At 43.1% G+C, this 24,871-nt stretch overlaps 1 protein-coding gene across 1 annotated transcript in view; it reads left to right on the top strand.

Moving 5' to 3' along the window:
* fstl5 (follistatin-like 5) overlaps positions 1–24,871 on the top strand; it is a 154,501-nt gene that overhangs the window by 43,807 nt on the left and 85,823 nt on the right. Inside the window, exon 4 of the mRNA XM_083785343.1 lies at positions 10,202–10,453. Coding sequence (XP_083641469.1) covers positions 10,202–10,453 — 252 coding nt within the window. The remainder of the gene's footprint in view (positions 1–10,201; positions 10,454–24,871) is intronic.

The raw sequence follows: 24,871 nt of genomic DNA, 5'->3' as shown, positions 1-24,871 counted from the left end.
CATCAAACGCTGTACACTCAAGACACACTCCATATTACTCAACTTAAAGGTTTGTTGGCGAGAGCTTGAGGAGAGTTTGGTTCATCCTGTTGAATTGAGAGATCTGATCTATTCAAACATAACGAATAGTCAATGCAAAGTTCGCTTTTGGCCAATCATTTCTCAGTTAGTAACAGTGTGGAGAGCGGCTGAAAAATTGCGCAAGATTGATTTGAAATGGAATTTGCTTTCCCCAGTGTTCAACAATGATGGTTTGCTTTTGGACAATCGTCCTATTCGTTTTCCCAGAGTTCCAAGGGGATTCATACTTTGGGTGATTTATTTGATGTTAATGGTTTGCGTTCTTTCCAGAATTTATGTGATATTTTTAACTTGCCTGGTAACTCTTTTTTTTTCTATTTACAATTGAGAACTGCCATGAGGACATATGGGGTTCCATGGCAGACCCCCCTTGCAATGCACCCTTTGCATAGACTTATCATGGTGCAAAAGAGAAAAACATTGAGATTTGGTCTGGTATTGCAGATTTGGTTAAGGGCATGGTTTAATCATTATTATTATTATTATTATCATAATAATAGGGGGGGGGGGGAGGGGTGGGTGGGATTGTTTGTTTTTGTTTTTGTGTTCTTTGCTTTTGCTGTTATGTGTTTTATATGTGTTTTGTTTTCTTTAAGTCATTCATGATGTTAACATGTCTTATTGTGATTTTTGTCTTAATTAAAAAACATTTGATAACAAAAAAAGACACTCCATATTATGGCCAGTACAGAATTCATTCCAAATGTTGATCTGACCCATGCCAAAGTGCTTGCCCAGCAGTCTGCCGTCTGCCATCACCCAGACGGATGCGTGCACGCGACCTCGCCCTCGGCGTGTCTTATTGGTACTACTTACAATTTTACAATTTTATTTTTGAGGAGCACTAGCCTTTCCTATATACAGGTTTAATGTTTGTCTTGTCTAGACAAACATTAAATCCTATTAACAATGAACAGAGTGTAATGTTTGTTTTGTCTGTCACTGAGCAAATCGGCATATGTTATGTTAAGTTACAAAAGTGTTGTTTTCAGTAAATGGCTCAATAAATACATGATGGAAGTTAATCGACTTTCAAGTACATTGGCTATCATTTATAATAGAGATAACTAATAGGCAGAATTAGTTATAGAGAAAGCTATTAAAGCACGGTCGAGGAAAGAAAAAAACAAAACCAAAACCCTAACCAATAACGAAGGGTCAAAACTATAACTTAGGCCTATAACACTCCTTCCCGAAGGGAGCTACAAATAAACCAAAGAATAAGCAAAAGTTAACGAACAAGATAGTAACGAACAGCTGGAGTTAGATAAGCAATGTTGTCTCGTCGGAGTCCAGGCAAAGACTTTCTTTTATAGCAGACGCACTGTGGCCTCCAGTGCGTCACATGATCGGCTTGGCCAATGAGGGTGATCAGGCCCTCACGCAGCTTATACCGGTTCTCGCGAGAGATGGCAAACGAGAAGGGACATCTTTAGTCTGATGCTGGGATAAGCACAGTAAACACAACAGCAACACTGGCCATAGTGGCGCCTCATGGAGTGCAGCGTAAACAAGACTACCAGCAGGCGATATATGGATACAATAACCTTAGCTCCATTACTGTAATGACCAATAGTTAGTTAGTATAAATATATATATATTTATCCAACCATAACCACGAAATAAATAACAATACCAGAAATAACAATAATAATAAATGGCTTGCCGTTACAGTTGGTAAAGCGCCCCTCACTTCACACGGGTAACTTTTTCAAATTAAACAGCTCCTTGGGGCCGTAAGATGAAGTCCTTGTGCAAAAACAAGTTCATTGCCAAGTGCCAAATGATTTCAGAGTCTCCTGGCGCTTGACCTTTTAGAAGCTGCCGTTCCTGGGGTCATGCACAGTTTAATTTAGTCGAGGGATAATTAATCTTTAGGAGCGGTGTGACGGCTGATTTTTATTTAACCTTCAGCTGAGAATACATTAAACATTTCATCGCATTTTGACTACTAAATACACTCACTGATGTTTCTATGCTGCCGTTTAAGTTGTGTTTATGCTTATGTTAATTCATCTGCAGGAGCGAGCGCGCACGCACGCACACACACACACACACACACACACACACACACACAATACACATACCGGTGTACATACCGGTATTTCAGATTTGCCGTAGTACTTTCTCTTGATGTCTATTGAGACATTCAAGGACATTAAGTTGTGTGGTGTGAGACAGTGAGGGGAATGCACGGTTGTTTATACATGTTGTAAAAGTTTCGGTTGGTCGTTGTTTATTTCCCATTTACATTAAATTCTTCTCAGTCAAAGCGATTGTGAAACAGCTTAACAGTTAACACATGCAGACACACTCTCTCTCTCTCTCTCTCTCTCTCTTGCTCGCTCACTCTCTCTACTTTTAATGTCACAGTCCTGGGAGCCAAGTATGCCTGCCTGTGGCGGCTTTGATCTCTCGCTGGGGTGAGGCTGTGCTCACTGAATCAGTACATTTGTCCTTGGTCTTAGATCAGTTGCAGTGCTCAGGTATTCTGCTACTATTCTCTGTGCATAAGGGAACCACACCACCATTCCAATTTGATCCATCTTTGAGCTGATCCGCTCCAATGTCTTGGATACAGTCTTTGTCTGCTTTTTGTGAAATCTGTTGTTTGTGAAAGGAGTTGATAGAGTGCGCCGCAAGTGGGCAAACATGTTTTCTCTCTCTCTCTCTCTCTCTCTCTCTCTCTCTCCTCTGTCTCTGAAGATGTTGTAATGGAAAACATGAGATAAGCAGCAGACCAAACAACTCTCTTACAGTTGAAGGAGATAGAGGAGAATGGAGAGAAGAAAGATGTTTATGTGGGAGGGAAGGAAGCCGGCGTTGAGATGTCCAATGTCAGTGTCAGCACTTATTTTAGATTGGCTGTGATGCATCGCATGGAAGCTGCTGGATATTGTATCCATGGAGGAAACCGTCTGTGTATTATTTACTTTCAGAGGACTGTGCAAATGAGGTTTTTTTGAAGTGCCGGCCCTTTGCTGCTATCCTAGCCGTGTCTGTTATTATTTAAGTCTCCCCGCGTGAGGACGGACATTTTTTCTACTGCTGAGCCAGACCTGGGCAGAGGATGATTGTGCTTTTTGAGCTCCATGCTATGCCACTTGTCAACTAACAGTGGGACCCCAGGATATACATTTCTCAGTATAAGAGTAGGGAAAACAACTGAAACTACCACTGATGGGTCAAAATAACCTTTTATTTAGGCCTAGTATAAGAGGAAAAAATAAATGTATGGACAGTGGTGGGAAGTAACTATGCATTTACTCACAATGCATGGCAATGCGACACATTGTGAGCTTGTAGATCTGCTATTTTCAAAACACAGATCTAATCATTTTTTAGACATTTAGACATTTTGAAATAGGACATTCTGCATAATGAGTAGCCTACTCTTGGTACATTAAGTACATTTTATGCCAATGCTTTTGTATTTTTACTAAGTACATCTTGAAATCCAGACTTTTACTTGTAACATACTATTTCTATACTGCTTTATTGCTATTCTTACTTTAAATAAATTGAGTACTTTTTTCTACCACTGTGTATGATTTGCCATTTTCTTTATTTTACAAACCGCATACCTCCTCCTGCTGCTGCAAAAAAAAACCTGCTCTGCCAATGTTTACTTATTATAGGATGCCATGCACGCCATCAAAATGATCAGTTTAAATAACATGCTGTCTAAATGGCATACTGTCGGCATTTGCGGTCATTCCACAGCTTGGGAGCCAAACAGAGAGAAGTGTCTGGGAGCGTTGGCCAGGGTGTTTTAGGGAAGGGATGGCCAACAGCCCTGTGCCTAGGATGCTGGGAGCGTTGGCCAGGGTGTTTTAGGGAAGGGATGGCCAACAGCCCTGTGCCTAGGATGCTGGGGGCGTTGGCCAGGGTGTTTGAGGGGAGGGATGGACAACCATCCTGTGTCTAGGATGCTGGGAGCGTTGGCCAGGGTGTTTGAGGTGAGGGATGGACAGCCGTCCTGTGTCTAGGATGCTGGGAGCATTGGCCAGGGTGTTTGAGGTGAGGGATGGACAGCCGTCCTGCAGCTGATTTAAGTGTGTTGACCGTTATAGGGTTGTGACAATTATTACATATTATTATTATTATTATTACATTATTACATTCTATTTATATTATTATTATTATTATTATTATTATTATTATTTTATCATAATCATAATGGTTTCCACATTGAAAGATGTTCATATACACGTTTGTTTTGTAAACGCATTGACAATGAAGGGAAACTTTACGTCGTAAATTTGTAATGTGTCATTTACGTCATATTGTCTCTTTATTGTTAATGGCGTTTAATGTTTGTGTTGGCACCGTTTGTTTTACATCACCTAATCAACATGAGATAGACTTCAATATTTTAAGCGGCCCTCGATCACTTCACACGGGTGTCAACATGAGTTACACGTAAAACATATTAATATACTGATAATTTTGCCAAAATGCCAAAAAAAAAAAAGGTTAAAGGTATATTCAGTGATTTCACTCAAAAAACCTTAGGTTTCGTTTTTGGCTGTGGGACCCAGCCTTTCGTCCAATCAGGATAGAGAGTCAAAAACGAAACCTAAGGTTTTTTGACCCCCAGGGGTTAACTGGGGACAGGGAGGAACTCCTTATTATGGCCAGCACACTCTATAGTAGGGAGGATTATCACAACAAAACAAAAAAATAAGTGATATTTGAATTAAGTGAAATCACTGAATATACCTTTAATCGCAATTATTTGTGTGACAATTTATTGTCAACTTCAATGTGTAATCCTGACAGCGCTCTATTGACCGTGTGCACATATTATCCCTTTAGCTATTGTCCTCTTTGAAAGCAAAGCCATGAATCAATAAGTGAAGGTCTGGGTTGAATTCCTCATTTGTCTGCACGTCAGTTGATGAGTGGAGCGGCAGGATGGGCATGCTGATAACAAACCTCTCTGTGCTTCAATGGCCTGCTTCTCCACAGCTCCTCGCTGATTCCAATACAGTAATCACTATGACAATGCACCACAGGGAATTAATTAATGACCGAGCTGATTGATTGGCTCCTATTAGGCTACGGTGTACACGAGGCTTAGTACTGTGTGTGTGTGTGTGTGTGTGTGTGTGTGTGTGTGTGTGTGTGTGTGTGTGTGTGTGTGTGTGTGTGTGTGTGTGTGTGTGTGTGTGTGTGTGTGTGTGTGTGTGTGTGTGTGTGTGTGTGTGTGTGTGTGTGTGTGTGTGTGTGTGTGTGTGTGTGTGTGTGTGTGCAACCTACTTGGCCGGTTAAGACTGAGGCACTGGCTGGTTAAGACTTAGGTTAGGGTTTGCCCAATTTGTAACGATTTTGTAACCCATTATTCGCCCATTATTCTTGTGCCCTACTCTCCCTCTGCCAACCTGGGGAGAGCCCCAAACTGAGCTCATGCTTCCTTCGCCCACAGCGTCCCCGGTGGGAATCGACCTTTAACACTAGCATGTCTGAGAGGTCATTTTGAAGTAGATTAGCTTTGCCCATGAAGCTTTCAGAAGGTTCAACTTCCATGACCATCATCATCCATCACCATTCCATCATCTCAGAATTTTTCGACATCTGAAACATTTTCTAAATATGAAATATTTAAGCACATGCTACTTCTGTCTGATTTTACTTCATCTGTGTTGTGCTACCACTTTAAAACCTCTTAAACCCCAGTGGAGTAAAGGGGGTAAATTCGCAGTTGGAACTGGAGACCAATTGGGTCTCCATTGACCCGCTGAGAGCTGTTCAGAAGTGGACAGCCACTGCCGGCGGGGACAATGGGGCTCAAGAGGTTAATTGGTGCAGGGGCACAAACGTCATGGCAGGTTTGTTCAGTGCATGAAGCCGTGCATGCGTGTATGCGACGACATTTTCAGTCCAACAGCCCTCTGCTCAGCAACAGGCTGCATATAGCAGGCTCCCAGCAGACAGACAGACAGGCTGCAGGCTCCCAGAAGGCAGACAGACAGGCTGCATATAGCAGGCTCCCAGCAGGCAGACAGGCAGGCTGCATATAGCAGGCTCCCAGCAGGCAGACAGGCAGGCTGCAAATAGCAAGCTCCCAGCAGGCAGACAGCCAGGCTGCATATAGTAGGCTCCCAGCAGACAGACAGACAGACAGGCTCCCAGCAGGCAGACACACAGGCAGGCTGGCTGGCTGGCTGGCTGACTGACTGACTGACTGACTGCATATACTGTAGCAGTCAAAAAGTGTCATCATTCAGATAGTAGTAGTATTCAGATAGCAAAAAGTGTCATCATTCAGATAGTATAGTGCCCTAGGCAGCCTCCTGAGTCACCTACACACTGTAGTGAAGGCCTGCCCTGTATATCCACCTGAACTACCTACTATCAGTCTACATGTCATTTGTGTGTCTTCCCAATTATAATTGCTTTATTTTATACTAGATACACACACATTTTTGATGAAAAAAAATTTCAGCACCACAATGAAAGCTAATTTCTCTCAGACTATTTATTTTTAATGGGCCAGTTGCTAGAGCTTATCTTCCATGGACTGTGCAAATCAAGGTAATTTAAAATTGGATTGAAACTGTGTGTGGATATTGTAGAAAATTCCCCATAGCTTAATTTATTTGCCTTATTTTGTACAGGCCTATTTTGGGCAACCTCTAGTCATTCTTTAGGACCCAGTTTCCAACTTTAGTTCAGGCATCTGTTGGGGCACTCCCTAATGCAACAGGACCCCCGTTTTGTGACTGTGCAGTTCTAAAATGCAGATGCACAGATAAACCTAACCAACAGAATGCGTTCTTGAGGAAGAAGGGAATAATTTGTATACCATTCATTCATTCACTGAGTCATTCATTCATTTCACCATCCATGTCTGTCAATCAACTAAACTCAACTTCATATAAAACCATAAATGCCAAAACTGTGTCAACCTTCTTCATGCTCTCTGACTGGAGCCCCGTGGTGGGCATAGCATCAACCCCCCTGAGAGGTTTCAACCAAGTTTAAACACGCCTCCATTAGGCTACTAATATTTTAGATATCCTATAATAGATGACTCGGAGTCTGAATGGAATCAAAGCTAAAGGAAAAACAAGAATATTTGCCAGGTGACTCCATTGTGCATCTTTCCTGCTCTCCAGTTTGCTCATAACATTAGCTGTTGTTATCAGGCACTCCTCTCCGCGCTGCAGTGTTTGCATGTCTGAACAGAAGTATTTTCTACTCTCCAGTTCCTCAACTTTCTTGTTACAGTCTACACTGGGACACGCCTTGTATATGCAGTTGTACATTCTCCCCATCCATCTTTCCTCTTTGATGTCTCCCTTTTCACTGATGCCTGTCCATTTAAACTCTAGACGGACCTGTCCCAAAGTTATTTGTGCAGCCGCTCCTGGCAGCTGCGGAAGGCCTGAAAATTAAGGCCTGGCCCTACCTGGGCCCTCATCAAACCCTGTACATTCAATTCACTGCCTCCGCTGCCACCCTTAAGCCCTAACCACACCAAAGGGTCACCATGCAACTACTTGGGTCCAAACGGTTGCAAGGAGCTAAAACCGTCTTGACCCTTTGGTGTGGTTTGGGCCATTAATTCCATGCGTTGAATCACTAGGGTCAATGTGGGTCAACGTGGGTAAAAGAAAACGCAAAAAAAAGAAACCTGCAAAACCGGCTTGACCCTTTGGTGTGGTTAGGGCTTTAAATCTCCATATATGGAGCTGACCTGTTCTGACATTCCAGATCTTGATCTGACCTCATCATACCCTGTACACTCAAGATACGCTCCTATGGCCAGTGCACGCCCTTCAGGGCGAGGTCGCTTCTCGCTTTCAGGCATCTTACTGGTATAGTAATTTGATCTCCATGCAGCAGTTCACTGATGTTGTGACGTTCAGAAGAAGTTCATAATGTGATTGGCTGATCGCCCCATAGCGATAATTTGATTGGCTGATCAAAGTAGATAAAAGTGAGGGCAGAAAAGTGAAGACGTGTGTGTGTGTGTGTGTGTGTGTGTGTGTGTGTGTGTGTGTGTGTGTGTGTGTGTGTGTGTGTGTGTGTGTGTGTGTGTGTGTGTGTGCGTGTGCGTGTGCGTGTGCGTGTGCGTGTGTGCGTGCGACTGACTACCTGGTTTCTTTGCATTAACTGTTCAACAATGTGGGAGAGGTGCAGACAGACAGACAGGCAATAATATCACTGCATATACTGTAGCAGGCTCCCTGCAGACAGACAGACAGACAGACAGACAGACAGACAGACAGACAGACAGACAGACAGACAGACGGGCTGTAATATCACAAGGTCAGAGGACAGAATAACGTAAGTGTCATTATTCAGAATTGCTAGTCTAAATAGTGCCCTAGGCGGCCTCCTGAGTCACCTATACACTGTACGCGCCTGGACGCGCCTGCCCTGTATATCCACCTCAACTACAGTAGGCCTACAGTACCTACTGTAGCTATCAGTACTCTACACATCATTTGTGAGTCTTCCCAATACTATTTTATACTAGATACAGTACACACACATCTTTAATGCAAAACATTTAGCAATGATCTGTCATTATATGCTCTCCCCTGTAAAATGTGCAGCCCCACAATGAAAGCTCATTTGCTTCACTGCATCACAAGACTGTGTGCGGATACCCAATATTAGATGATTCTGAGTCTGAATGGAATGAAAGCTAAGGACAAAAACACTTCCTCAGTTACAGAAGCTACTTGGTTAGTCAGGAAATCAGTAAAATTGCATCTCACGTCTCAAAGAAAACAGTTTGAATCAATCTCATAATTTACAATGTTGCTGACGAGAACCGATCCCAACCTCACTGTCTTTTCTCTGAAAATACATTTGGCCTCATTCACAAACAAATTGTGAATTATATTTTTTAGTAAAGACTGACGTGCGTTCAGGCTGCAAGGTTCTTATGTCTGTCTTGTTTTCCCTTTTTTATGCCAGCAAGCACATGCATTGCACACAGTGTGTGCATTCTATTAACGGCAGGAGATGAGCTTCTATTATCTATATTGTATTCTATAAGGGGCTTTGAAATATCAGGTCAACTAGCGACTCTTCGCCTGTATATAAACACGGCATGCAGCATTCAGATAAAGAAAATGCATAGACTCTTCATGAATGCAGCCATACATTCCAGCACATACATTCAGTCAGGCTTGATGCAATGGCCTTGTGGACAAAACTCCTGCTGAAAAGTGCTCTCCTCCATAAGGTCTTGTATTATGGCAGTAAAATGCTAAATGATGATTGAATGTCAGCGAGTGGACCGATGTTACGGAGACAGACAGTATATTTGATGTGGTTCAGGGGGTTTATCGTAGGGATACACTCTGACCTGTCATTGGCAGAACTTGGCATCGAGACAGGTTGATGGACCTGCAGGCCAGCACCCCCGACTGTCTCTTCAGACATGTCAATACCCAGATCATCTGGAAACCAGCTCAACGTTTTTGTTGAGCTTTTGCAGCAGCTGCAAACGTCGGATGCATCTTTATGTCTTTAGCTTCCATTTAACATTGAATGGTAGATTGTATCTTTGCATCTGCCTGTGTGAACGCAGAATTAACATCTGCTCTAGTCAAGTCTTTGACAAGAAACGAGAATTCACCCATAGTTACACAAATTGTAAGAAAATGTTATTCACCACCGCTCGAAAGAAGTGACACTCAAAGTGTGGAATCTTATTTGGAACCTATACCACCATGTCAAAGAGGACAAAAGCGCTCCACAACATTGGCAGAAAAATAAATAATTAAATAACCTTTTTGGGAATGCTCCGCTCCACAAAAAAATAAATCAACTCAGCATTTTTAGAAGGCGTTTGTTCGCTGTCTTGAGTGGTTTTCAGCTTCCTGCAGGCTCTGAATGTACAAATGAATGGTGACAGTTGGAAATGAAACACTGCATGTATAACTTTTAAATGTTTACTGTTTTTTTTTTACTTGTTTTACTTACAAAGTGCCTGGCAGCACAGAACTAAAACTCTTACATATAACACATATTTAACAGTCAGAGGACAGAATGACGAGAAATGAAACCCGGGACAATCCATCTCACAAAATGATTCATGTCTATCGCCGGCTGATATTTATATATCCTCTGTCTCGTTTTGTTTATACCCTCTTAGGTTTTATGGGTCACGATGTGCACCCTGGAGGATCCTGTGAGCACAAGTACTGCGGCCTGGGTCGTCACTGCGCGGTGGACCGCGAGACGGGCCAGGGAGAGTGCCAGTGTTTGGACCGCTGCAAACCGCACTATAAGCCTGTCTGTGGTTCCGACGGCAAGCTCTACCACAACCACTGTGAGCTGCACAGAACCTCCTGCCTGTCAGGACGCAGGGTCACCATCATGCACAGCGAGGAGTGTTTCTACAAAGGTACGAGTTTTATTCATCTAATCTATCTAATCCAAACAGTGGGTCGGGACCCATTTGTGTATCTATCTATCCATCTATCCATCTATCCATCTATCCATCTATCTATCTATCTATCTATCTATCTATCTATCTAGATAGTGAGTTGCGAAGAGGTCTTTTCTGAATTCTCAAAACAATTGTTTGTGGAATTGAATCCATGCTGTATGGACCTCCTGTGATCTGGTTGTGGAATTGAACCCTGCTGAATGGACCTCTGGTTGTGGAATTGAACTCAGCTGTATGGACCTCCCGTGATCTGGCCTAACCTTCGGTACAGCTGGTTGAGTTTGCATTACAGTGCTTCGTCTGATTGTGGCCAACTGGCCAACTCCGTGAGAGCGCGCAGGCTGTGCCCATGGAGGAATGGCAATATTACTGGCTCTTTTGCCACTGCAACATTGGCGGGCTATATTGTCTGTGTAATTTAATTATTTCACAACATATTAGTGTTGCTCTAGCTGCGCTCTGAGTGCCTTCATTCTGTTAGTATAGTGTTTATTAGGTTACAAACCCGCCTTATAGAGAAACAGGCTCAGTTGATGAAATTCTGTCAGCAGATCAATAATTTAAAAGTATATTGAAATGCTCGACATCCTTTATGAGACTAACACTATGATAATGAGCTCTGACCGAAACCATAGCCCAAAATAAAAGTAATGAAATAACACTTTTAACACGTCCTAACTCATCTAGGACCATTATAGTGTTGCCAGTGTGACTGCTCTGCTCTGCATGCTCTGCATTGGACAAAAGCTCCGCAGCCTTTCTCCAACACCTCCGTTTACTCTTTACCGTCCTTTACCGTTTGTAAATGCAGAGACAAGATTAATGTTGTAAACGTGCGATCCACAGACAACAACAACAAAGTGTTTACACAATCCATAGAAGTATAACACTTTCAGCATGCAGGACTCTACATTTCAGGCTCTTGAACACTCCCCCTCTGGCACTCGCTCACATGCAATAAAGACATTGATTAGGAATCGATCAAAGATCAAATAGACCTAGATGAAGCGAGGGGAGACATGAGAAAGGAAGAAGGGCTTTCTCTGTTCTTTTTATTCTTTTCATGGAACCTCCAGCTGATCTGATATCGATTTGACTGACACTGGTTTCTCAGCACTGTCTGTTGGAATGTGACAGGGGTGGGTGTGGCATCTCTGTCTTGATTTGCCGACGGCTGGGTTTGGGGTTGGGGGTGGGGGGGTGAAAGTCAAGGCTGACATGAGAGAGAAAGTATAGCCTCTACTGATTAGAATGTCAACCATCAGAGTCACTGAGTATTGATCTGATAGGGATGAAAGACAATAGCTTCCAATGATTGCTTCTGGATAACAATGGGCCAACGTACGCGGGCTGCTCCGGCTGATCTTAATTCACCCGAGTGAAGCTATGAAGGAATGCTTTTTGTGATTTATGTGATTAAATCCAATATCTTCAGCTCGTTTATTGAACATCTCAACGGGGGAACAAACATGGGTGTTTATCAATTACTGGACATGATACACCAGAGCCATGACCCATTTCCATTCACATTGATAACCACTTCTCTCCATTCCTTCCACCATATTGACTTTGTCTCCTTAGTATGCTGATTCTTTCCTTGTCAATAAAGAAAAACTTTCGAGGAACACAAATCAATAGGAAATCTTGTAAAGATTAGGAAGAAGAGTACACAAATAACTCCATTTTCATTCTATTCACAAACACAATTAAGCTTGGATATACTTCGATGCAGAGAGTGGGAGCCCAGATCAATAGCTTGTCACCGTTAAACTAGTACGTGTAGAAAGGAAAGGCTGTGTGTGGGGTGGTGTTTTTCCTGACATGTGTTGTAGCTCAAGGGATCGGATGGCATGTTTCTTTCAGTGGACAATGCAGGAGGTTTAATTGGGCTGTTTTTGATGGGTTTCTCTCGGGAAATCTGAGCTCTACAGTTCCACCACCTGCTCCTGTCTCTACAGACACTTCTTACCTCACACCTAAGTTCAGGACTGGAAACGAAATCATTAGCCACAGACCAGGGGAGATGCTTCTATACTGTACCAAAACATGAAACCTCTATGTTCTATTATGTTTTTAAAGGAACAGGACTTCCAAACGGTTGGTTACCTGCGGTAGAATAGCAGACTAACTTTTATTCCTTTAAATGGACCCAGTGGTATGTTAAATAACACAATAGTCTGTCCAATATGAACTGAGCTGAATTAACCAATAACCACCAGTGTCTGCTGCAGTCCACAAACCATTAGAATCTTGAGACAGACGTTTCAGCTATCCAGCCTTCATCAGACCGAAATGTCTGTCTCTCAGTTCCTATGTAGAAAATAAATAAATACAATTACTCCTGCCACTGTGTGCGATCCATTACCTTTGTGTTTCATGATGTTATTTTCGCAACAGAAGTCAGAATGCGTGTCGTCACAAGAAAAGTCATTCTTAGTTAATTTTCACCACGGGTCCCTCCCCAGGGGATCACTGTAGGCTCCAAACCTTGAGAAGCGAAAGGGTTGCCCGCCACAGCACCTCTGGGACATCTGTGCTGGGGTGTGAGGCTTACTGGGATCTAGTAAACATCTCGTGTGGAGGCTGTGTAGTATCCCAGGGCTGTGTTACTTGGCTGAGGAGGGATTTTCCCAGCATGCTTCAGGGCCCTTCTGTGTTAGTCATTGTCCTGTTATTGTGTTACTGTGTTATAATTTGCCTCTGAGACTGTGTTGGGGGGGGGGGGGGGGGGGGATTTATGTGTCTGTTGTGATTAATGTTGTTGGTTTACGCTCGTGTAACTGCTAGCGGGTGTGCGTGCGGGTGTGCGTGTGTGCTTACGTGTGTGTGTGTGTGTGTGTGTGTGTGTGTGTGTGTGTGCACACGCACGTACGTGCGTGCGTGAGTGATATAACCTCTATTGTATTGAGAATATCTCTTCGCAGCTGCATATCGTCACTATTGGGTGGAAACCTACAGTACAAGGTGGAAACCCATGATTATGTCCAAAACACTGACTTATCAGGAAATGGAAAAAATGTCTTCATGTGGATCATGTGTAGAGTTATAATTGCGACCATAGGTTGCAGTTTACTATAAAAACCAGCATTTCCCGTCAGTGTGTCGTGTTTTGTCACGCCTCGTGTCACGTCTCATGCCATTCCTCGTGTCATGCCTACATACGTATAGGGTCACGCCGCGTGGCATCACGCCTCGTGACATCACACCTAGTATATGGCCGTCTCCATATATGAAGATCATGACACTGACCACTGATCATCAAGCCATACATGGAGAGGACAGGACCATCACCTACATTATGGAGCTGGCCAGCAACTCTACATCTGACCTCAAACCCTTAGATCTCCATATATGGAGCTGACCTGTTCTGACATTCCATATGTTGATCTGACGTCATCAAACCATGTACACTCAAGACACGCTCCATATGTGGCCAGTATAGAATTCATTCCTCAATGCCCGGACAGTTAGCTCAACCGTCTGGGCAACTAGGCTGCTGAGCCAGCCTGACGGTGTGTCGCGGGTTCGACTCCCGATCCCGACGGCCTTTGTCACGTGTCTTCCCCCCATCTCTCTCCCCATTTCCTGTCGGTCTACTTTCAACCAAATGAAGGCAGAAAAAGAAAAAAAGGAAAAAAAAGAATGAATTCCACATGTTGATCTCCCCATGCCAAAGCGCCAGCACTAGTCAACACATTTTTGGCTAATTTTATGTAACACTGTAGTACGATGAAGAAGAGCATTCATTTACTATCTATTTTATATATTTGATGTATCACCATGCGTGTTGTTCTTGCTCACTGCAAGTCGCTTTGGATTAAGAGCGTCTGCTAAATGCCTAAATTGTAAAATAATAATAATAAGAAGGAGAATCTTGGAGATTTCTGCCCATTCCATATTTATGGGGAATGTTCGCACCTGACGGGTGATGTGAATATTTATATACGGCACATGCGCATGTGATCACTCTGATTCTTTTTTTTTTTTTTTTTTTTTATCTGAGCAGGCATTAAGACTTCTTATTGGAATGGTCTAATAAGAAGTGTATAGAGCAAAGAGTTTTTGAAAGAAATACAAGAATGCAACAACAATTTAATCCTCTTTGCCATTTAAGTAAAGAGCTCCTCTGCTGGGGATTGGTTTCGCTGCTTGTTTTAGGTTTTTTGAAGCTCAGGCAGTCATCCAGCAACACCATACGAGCGTATCGCGTGACTCAGCTTGTACTTAGAGGGTTAGTTCAGATTTTTGGACTTAAAGCTGTAAGAAATACTTGCAATTGTTATAGTGGTTGCAAAGGTATTCGTTTATTCAATTCCCTGAGTCCCATGGTGGGAGTTCTGGTCTGGTTTTGGTGAATATACTGTAGTTTGGTGGGCGTCTGGGGGCCACTCATTAAAAAATAAATGAATCCACAAAACTAGCGTAATTTGTATTGTTGACCTATTTCAACCATATAGTGCATATTCTGTTCAACTTTGACCCCTCTGTCACATGGAATAGTTCCACTTCTTATCCTTTTTTTTCTTTTTGTAATTTCATGGGGAAACTAGAAAAAGTGCCCTTCTGGGCACAGGTCTCCACCAGGTTATCCACAGATCCGTGCAGTTAGAGGTAAAAACACTTTTCGGCCAGTTATAGCGCCACCTTGAGGCTGAGTTGAAATTGTTCATGTGGCATTTCGTCCTCGGCCTAGTGGGAATCTGCGTGCACAATTTCACGGAAATCACGCGATGTGTTCATGATTTGCAGCATTTTGTTTGAAACTGAGCACTCCTGTGAACTTTGGAAGCCAATCTTAACCAATCAGGATGGAGTCTGAGAAATCTGAAAGACCCGTTTCGTTGAATGGCTCTAGAGAGACTGTGTACTAATTTGCGTGATGTTTGGACAAAATCTGTAGGTGTACTGTGAAAAAACTTGTTTTGCACAAAGCGGCCTCCTGGTGGCGCTATAACAGGCCGTTCTGGAAAGTTTGGGGCAGAGGTTCATGGTTGGCATCCAGGGAGTGTGTGTGCAAAATTTGGCATCGACCGGGTTAACGGGACGGACACACAGACGGACACACGGACGGACGGACACACGGACGAAGTGCAAAACATACTCTCCCCACATGCCTTCGGCCTGGTGGAGACAAAAAGGGCCAACCCTTTCTACTACCGGTTGATCAGCAGACTAATGTCTGTGCTATGTGACCATGACTGCACGGGAGCCCCCATGGTCACACAAAACCAATGTTGAATGATTATTCCCAGATGCGAATTAGGTGCCCCCTCTGCTCATCCACAGAGGGGGGAGAGAGTTCACATTATTGTCGTTGTCCCCCTCCTTAATGGTCTGGTGGAAACGGTGTCTTGGGCCTCGGTATCAATCCCTTGGCAGTGGCTGTCACTGCTCCCTCCTCCTTTAATGAGGTCGGGCAGGCTTCACCAGCCACTCTTTGATCTCCTCCTCCCTCATTGCAGCCGTGGACAGTTGGGAGATGGTAATAAATTCACAATTGTGAGTAAGGAAAACCCAGTGTTGAGATATGAAGTTTCAATCGTTTTTTATATTTTTTATTATATTTTTTATAGAGAGACAGACAGTAGGCTGACAGGAAATGGGGGAGAGAGATGGGGGATTGACATGCAGTGAAGGCCGTCGGGATCGGGAGTCAAGCCCGCGGCACACTGCCAGGCTCGGGCTACCGGCCAAGGTGCCTGGACCGCTGAGCCACGGCCCAGGCCATGAACGACTCAGAATTTTCTGATATGAAATGGGAATCGCATATACGTGTCCAGCCAAAAATAACTACTGATCCACTCCCAACCAAAATTGAGTGTTCTGAACTGGTGAGGTTACTTTTTTTTACTTCTGTCCCTCCGCTATTAGCTCCGAGAATCAGGCTAACCAGTGTCAGGCTAACCCTGCATAGGTCAAAAATGTATGTCGAGCCCTCCCAGAGCAGTGGAGAAACCCCTTTTTGCAGTATTAGTCTTACGGAAGCACGCGCATGTGGACAGGGGTTGACTGGCCACAGGCTGACTAAATTAGCTATTTAAGCTTAAGCGATTGTTTCACCCCACTCCAAAAAATTTGAGGGGCGCTAACCCCTCCTATATTCAGCTATAGTGTAGATTTTCCTCTTACACAAACATTAAATTCCCATTGACAATGAATGGAGAATTTGTGTCATATGTGGAGGAGCAAATAATAATAATAAACTTTATTTATATAGCACCTTTGATACATAAATGTAGCTCAAAGTGCTTTACAGAGCAGAAAAGATAATAAAAACAAAAGCAAAACAAAACAGAATTAAAACAGGCATGCAGTTAAAACAATAGGACAATAACGCAGTGTCAAATCAGGAGAAGGCAGTGGTACAAAGATAAGAACAGATAAAATAAGGCAACGACATTAAAAAACAAGCAGTAATACAATACAGTGAGGACGTGAATAACAAAAAATAAAAGATCACTTAAAAGCAATGTTGTAGAGGTGGGTCTTGAGCTGAGCTTTAAAAATGTCTACAGAGGCTGCCTGACGAAGGTACAGTGGGAGCTTGTTCCATGCCGACGGCCCGTAGAAGCAAAAAGCTGCTTCCCCGTATTTTTTACTTGCCAAGTTGCAAAGCGAGCAGGCCAGCAGTGGAAGACGTTAGGGGCCGGTTTGGGACATATTTAGGCAGGCAGTCATGTAGGTAGGAAGGTGCGAGACCATTGAGAGCTTTATAGACAAGTAAAATAATTTTAAAATCAATCCTAAAAACAACAGGAAGCCAGTGCAGTGATGTCAAAACTGGAGTAATATGTTCTCTCATCTTAGTTCTAGTTACAACTCTAGCTGCTGCATTTTGGACAAGTTGTAGTCTGTCAGTTGTTTTCTTAGGCAGTGGATTAGCGTTTTTTGCATCGTCCAAGGACAAATAGGCTCTGATTCGTGCAATATTTCTAAGGTGAAAAAAGGCAATCTTGGTAACATCATTAATGTGTGAATTAAAATTCAATTCAGAATCAATAATAACCCCCAGGTTCTTTACTGTACTGTTACTTTCTACAGTCAGGTTGCCAAGCCTGCTTATTATTGATTCTTTCTGCTTGCTAGAACCGATTATGAGAACTTCTGTCTTATACTCATTTAGCTTGAGAAAGTTCTCACTCATCCAACATTTGATGCTAGACAGACAGGTCAGCAGTGGGTCTAAGGCACAGGGATCATCTGGGGCCACAGAAAGATATAGTTGGATATCATCAGCATAGAAATGAAAATTGACTCTGTGATTGGTAATGAGTTCGCCCAATGGCAGTATGTACAAGAAGAAAAGCAGAGGACCAAGAATCGAGCCCTGTGGAATACCAGAACTGATGTCGTGTTTGTCTGAGTCAAACTCTGCTAGATTGACAAAGTAACTTCTGTTTGATAGGTAGGAGGAGAACCAGGACAGGGCCGTACCAGACAGGCCTATCCAGTGCTCCAGACGCTGTATTAAAAAAAAAAGATCAATCGTGTCAAATGCAGCCGTTAAATCTAGAAGTAAGAGAACGGAAACATGTTTCTTGTCAGCAGACACCCTAAGATCATTCATTACTTTTACAAGTGCTGTTTCTGTGCTGTGACCTTTCCTAAAGCCAGATTGGAATTTGTTGTGCACATTATTGTTCTGTAGAAATACATCCAATTGATGGGAGATGCATTTTTCTAAAACCTTGCCCAGAAAGGGTAGATTTGAAATGGGTCGATAGTTACCCAAAACAGAGGGATTAAGATTGTGTTTCTTGAGTAGGGGCCTAACTACGGCAGTCTTCAGTGAGTCTGGGAAGACGCCTGATTGTAGAGAGCTGTTTACAATTTTTAGGATATCTCCAATCACACTGTCTAAGACCTCTTTGAGAAAGGTGGTGGGAATTGTATCCAATGAACAGGAGGATGATGTCATCTGTGATATGGTTTTGCGGAGTTCGTCTTCATCAATTGCGCAGAACGATAATAGGCTCCCCCTGGGGAGATCTACCCTGGGACCATTAGCTGCTGTTTGAAGGTTTGCGCTAGCAGCAGCATCATTCTAATATCAGCTCTAATGTTAAAAATGTTGTTATAAAAAAAACACACATGAAAAACACACATGAGGAAGGAGGGAAAACACACATGAGGAAGGAGGGAAAAACAACAACAATGGCTATTGGTTGAGGGAAATTCTAATCCCCTCCCCCTTGAAATCGCTCAGACAGGAGACAATGTCAGACTGAAGCTTCAAGAAAGCTACAGTCTGATAATCAGGCTAGTATGATGATGTATATCTGTAGCTTTCAGGAAATACCTTTACTTTTTGGATACGATACTGTGTTTTCTCCACTGTTCTTGCAGGGCTCGACCCATTTCAGTGAATACGCCAGATTCATTTTTCTCTACAGACAGACAACTATTCTCCCTGGGCGATATGGCATACTTTGGAGTGATGATGGTTTCGATGTTGACATCTGTAAAGCGGAGTAAGCTGGACGAGGATGAGGTCTCTGTCTTTTTTGGGGTGATTTGGGGTGATGGACAGGGAATCCTGTCAGATAGACCTCCTCATCCCTGCCTCTTATCCTCCATGGAGGACAGGATGAGAAATGACAGCCATGTGCCGGGCAAGGTGTTCTATTAAGCACTATAGGGAGAAGAAATGACCCTGCATCTCTCCACTCCTCTCCTCTCACATCTGACTTAAGTGGTGCACAGTTGCCTTTGTTGTGTGTGTGTGTGTGTGTGTGTGTGTGTGTGACTGTGTGTGTGTGTGTGTGTGTGTGTGTGTGTGTGTGTGTGTGTGTGTGTGACTGTGTGTGTGTGTGTGTGTGTGTGTGTGTGTGTGTGTGTGTGTGTGTGTCAAGCACAGACAATTAAGGTTACGGCTTCGGTTCGCCGTGCGAACGGTTTCAAAGCATTCAACACTTCCAATTACGTGGCAGAGCTGCTTTTAAAAGCATCTCTTGCATTTGACTTCCAGGAATGTCTACACAAACTGGAAACAGTTCATTATTTGCTCCACTTCTTCACAACATACTGTAGAAGAGTATATGTTACTTTGCAGCTGCTGCACTAATGGGAAGGATGGATTTAGAATCCTATATAGTTGTGGTTGTTAGTGTCGACATTGGATTCCATTATAGTACGTTTTGTTGCATGGAGCACAAGGGTCGGTTGGAAGATTTTGTGACCGGGTCACAGCCAGGGACAAGGAAGTAATTTAACAGCTTCACTGAATAACCTGCTAAACACGCCTTTTATTCCATCGTCTTTCCCTGCGTACACGCTAAACCCGATATTTGTTTTATATGTTTAATTCACCGGTTTTTTAATGACTTTTATGAAAATCCGGCGTTGTCGCGGACATCGTGACGAGGTTGACGTGTTAGGATGACGTAACTGGAAATCAAACTATAATTGGCTTGCAAGGGCTTCTGGGAAACTGAGTCCAATGCATGCAAGTTAATTCATGAATTCTCACTTAACGACTAGCATTTTTCAGTGAAAACCTTATTTTGAAGGTTCCGCGGGAATCCAAAACATAAACTTTATGTGGGAAATCTGGAACAGAGTGGCATTCAATCACACCCAAATCGGGACATCACTTTGACGGGCCTCTGTAAAGCACACCGAAACCACTTTGACTTAGGTGGGCACCACAAATACTAATAGCTGCACCGCCTGTTGCACAAACTAAACGTAACGCCGCAGCTTCCTCTTGCCATGATGACTGCACAACGGACACAGCCCTGGGTAGGCAACCAGGCCTGGCAGAGATCTGCTCTCCCATGAGTGTGCTTTCGTAGTTCTTCAAGGTTCTAATATACCAGCGCAGCATGCACACACACACACACACACACACACACACACACACACACACACACACACACACACACACACACACACACACACACACACACACACAGAGTCACACAGTCACACAGTCACACACGCGGCTTGCTATTGTCGGGCCGTGTCTCTCTGGATTCCAGGAATAAAAACACAGTTGCATGGCAGCGTGACTTCCAACCCCTGGAGATGATGCTTCCTAATGATTCATGTGTGTTTGTCCTGGAACCATGAACAGTAAACTATATTCATTCCACCAGTGGAAGCGGATTTGGAGCAGCTTTTTTTGCAGAGAAACACAGTAACACACCACAACCATAGCAAAATCATACACACAAAATGTCACAGAGTTGAATGTGAAATAAGGGGGAGGGCTGTCTTACTGAGACAGGAAGTAGTCCAGGAAGTAAGTGAGTCCATGACATCATGGAGCCCATGGACACTTTGAAATACTGAAATATCTAAAAACTCAAATTACCCACATAAAAACCCCAGGAAAGTGTTTATTGTCTCCCAAACATCATTCAAATAAAATCTGGTTGCAAAAGGGGTGAAGTGGCCCTTTAACGTGGTTCATTTTCCAAATGGGTCAAATATAACGATGCCCTCCAACAGAGACATATCACCTGTTAAAAGTTAAAACAAGATCTGCCGGTTGGAGAAAGTTATGCCTCTTTGTTTCTCTCTGAAAATCTGCTTTCCACAATGGTATTTTATGCATGTTTCTATATTTTACCGCGAGGCTATATATGACACCAGCAGATAAAAGGCAAGCTCAGAAGACTCTCGGTGAGAGATTGATCTAGTGTCTTTCCTGGGGACAATGTCACTGCTGTACTGATTAATGCCACTAAACAATTGAATCCTCAGTCAGGACCAAAACATCCCATCTAATATTGTTCATGAATTATGAAAGATCAATTAATGTGCATATGAGGCTGACTGAACACCTGTCACCTCTCCTTTTCCATCTCGCTATATACAGTATACTAACTAATTATAAAACAGCTCTGGTTTAAGGATGGCTGCACTTTTTAATTAACTGATACTCATAGCATTGATACTGAGGTCACTATACTGTGGTGAGTTCAGCCTGTGTTACTGAGCCTTCCGCCAGCCTCACGTCCCTCGAGTGTTCGGCCTGACTTTAATTCTTTTAACCGTTAATGGGGGACCTCACTTGGAGACCCCTGCATTGTCACTGTCTGCGGCGCCTCATTAAAACTGGACCTGTGGATCATTAAGTTTTCAAGGACGAGTGATCTAGCTATCGGCTGCATGCAGCTCTCCTCCTCACACCAGACGGCTCTGAAGTGAAGTTCTACTCTACTGCATCATTAGAACTCCGTTTCCAACACTCGCCGGCATTGTTAGGCAGTAAAGGTTGTTTTCAGCACAAATCACTTGCTGAAAACGGAGTCTGTTACTTTGCATTAATGGGAAGGATGGATTTAGAATGGTGGTGGTGGTTTAGTTTTGACATTGGATTCCATTACATACAGTACATGCAATTTTGTTGGAGAACAGGGGTCGGTTGCAGGATTTTGTGACAGGGTCATAGGGACAAGGACGTAATTTAATAGAGCAATATTGTGTTAATTAACACACTCATTAATTCTCATTTAACTACCAGCATTTTTCAGTTAAAACCTTCTTTTGAAGGTTACACTGGAACCCGAAACGTAAACGTGTGAGGAAACAGGGACAGAATGGCATACAGACGCAACGCCATTCCGACTACATGGCTTCCTGAGGTTAGGTTTAGGGACAGACAGGGGTAGTAATGCGGCGGAGTCGGAATGGCGATGCGTCAGAACAGCGGGTTTCGGAATGTTAGCCATTGGTTTCTGTGTGGTACATACTGTACGTTTGTCAGACAATATACTAACAGTCTGACAGGCATTCGTTTGACAACAGCGTCACTCCCGACATGCGCTGCCGGTTACAACTAACCCTTGGCAGATTATAACTATAACCCATAGCTCCCGACATGCGTGGCAGGTTAGCTTTAGGGTTGGGTTTTGGGTACTGTAGGCCGGGTGTCGGACTCATGACTGTATACTGTTAGTACGTCGAGCCAAACACATGCACCCGGTTTCTGTTGTGTGTGGAAACAATAGGAAAACAAAGCTTTTTCCTGCCGACACGTTTCCAATGACACATCTTGGTGTGATTGACCCCTAAGAATGAAATACGACACCCTTGACTCAATCTGTAACTGGGAACTGGGACAACAAGTATATATACAGTATATATATATACATCAAGCGCAGACAATAAATCGCTATTAAAAACATATGTCAGCCGCAGAAAACGTGTACTGTACATAAGTAAAATGTACTTTACTTACACCACTGTCGGCCTCCATACAGTTCTCAGCTAAAGATGGATCCAGGAAGGGAAAGGTGGGACAATTATTATTAGCCACTTCAGCGCAATACAACCGTGAAATTAAACAGGGAATTGGGCAGATTAATGAGGTCGAAATGTTAATCTGAGCACGAGGCAAAAGACATCATCCCACAGTGTAAAATTCGAAACTACTATAAACAAGGCGAGTTTGAGAATAATATTTCACGTTTCGTGAAGCATTTTCGATCTGTGTCCTGCCTGCACGGGTCAGAGAGCAGATCAAATCAGATATATATTTTTTTATTTCACTCCGGCCTCCGGCCTCAACACACAGATCACGGAATAGCACTTGAGTTGTGACACACACACACACATACACACACACGCACACCACCATTCGCTGGCTCATTGGTCAGCTACCGTATCTCGCCTAGGGGCTATAATGGACCTTGCTACTTAATGAACTTGCCATGTCCAACATGGATGAAACTAGGTGCCATCAGACATGTTTGTTTGCGGCATTTCGTAGAATTCTCAGCTGAGGAGACACTGGAATTCATCCAGGCACAAAGGCACCAAAACACAGAGCAGAAAACCTGCCAGTTCACAGAATGGCTGCATGCGTATACCAACCAAGGGTGACGACCGACTGCCAACAGCAGCTTTCATGTGTTCAGCCAACTCCATGCTTTAATGTACACTGTTTACAGTTATCCACATAGTTATAACTGTTGTAAGATGTCTATTTATATGAATTAACTGTGATAATACACTAAGGGGAACAGCATCTAAATAAAGTTCCAACAGTCCTGTCCTGTGGACGGTTTCCTACTGTAGTTGTCTCATCATCGCTAAACTTTCAGAGCAAAGCCTGTAGTTTAGTCTATTCTAAAAATGAAAGTGAAACGTGGATACTAACCAGATACTAATCAGATAGGCCTATACTAGTCATTTACTAAACACATACATGTAGATACTATTCAGATACTAACCAGATAGGCCTACTTTGCTGATGGAAACTCATGTCTTCCAAACTGGTTGTTTCAGCAGTGTTGTTGTTGAATCCACATGGAAAATTCCAGAAACTCTGACAGTGACATCATGTGTTTGATCAATAGGTTTGCAGCAGCGCGTGGGCTCGAAAGAAGTATTCTCATTTGCAGTATCTGATTAAAATGGGCAATTATTCCTTCAAAGTAATGAGGGCTGCAGGTTCTAAACATTCACAACTATTTAGCTGTGTGTGTGTGTGTGTGTGTGTGTGTGTGTGTGTGTGTGTGTGTGTGTGTGTGTGTGCGTGCGCGTGCGTGTGCGTGTGCGTGTGCGCGTGCGTGTGCGTGCGCGTGCGTGCGTGCGCAGAAATGAAAATTTCCACCTATCTTGCGATCTATTGCTACAGGTTTCATAGGGAAGCCATACTATTAGTCAACCCTGTTTTGCTATTTACTGAGATGGAAAGTTGGAAACCAGAAGCATTCCATTAAAATACTGATGAAAATGCTCTCCCTCCGATAATCCATTTACTGGGGAATTCTCTCTCTCTCTCTCTCTCTCAAATTCAAATACAATACGGCAATAACATTTTGTCTTGCCTAAAGGTAATATAACATGTTTCAAATAATATCATCCCATATTATAACAAGACGCATATACATAAAGTGTCATATTAATGCATGTATCTACTGTATATAGAATATTTAGAATATCATGAATATTGATACAGTATATTCATGAAATACAGTATACAGTAAGATATATGAATCAGAGCTGGTACATCTTTTAACTAGGACAATGCTTTCTGTCAAGTCATATTTATATTTGTGCCATATCATTTTCCCGTCTGATTCTCTTCCACTAGCCTTACCTTGAGTTTTTCAAGAGAGGGAAATATACAGTACGCTGTGTGTAGTTGTTAGGATAGTGGGGAGAGTTGTTGTCTCCACCAGGCCGAAGGCATGGGGGGAGAGTATGTTTTGCACTCCGTCCGTCCGTCCGTGTGTCCGTGAGCAGCTAATCTCCGGCACCGTTAACCCGGTCGATGCCAAATTTTGCACACACACTCCCTGGATGCCAACGATGAACCTCTGCCCCAAAATTTCCAGAACGGCCTGTTATAGCGCCACCAGGAGGACGCTTTGTGCAAAACAAGTTTTTGCACAGTACACCTACAGATTTTGTCCAAAC

Source organism: Protomyctophum parallelum, assembly GCF_964188405.1.
Source record: "Protomyctophum parallelum genome assembly, chromosome: 16".
Classification (NCBI taxonomy): domain Eukaryota; kingdom Metazoa; phylum Chordata; class Actinopteri; order Myctophiformes; family Myctophidae; genus Protomyctophum; species Protomyctophum parallelum.
The sequence above is the reverse complement of the archived record's forward strand: the minus strand, read 5'-3'. Positions and strand labels throughout refer to the sequence as shown.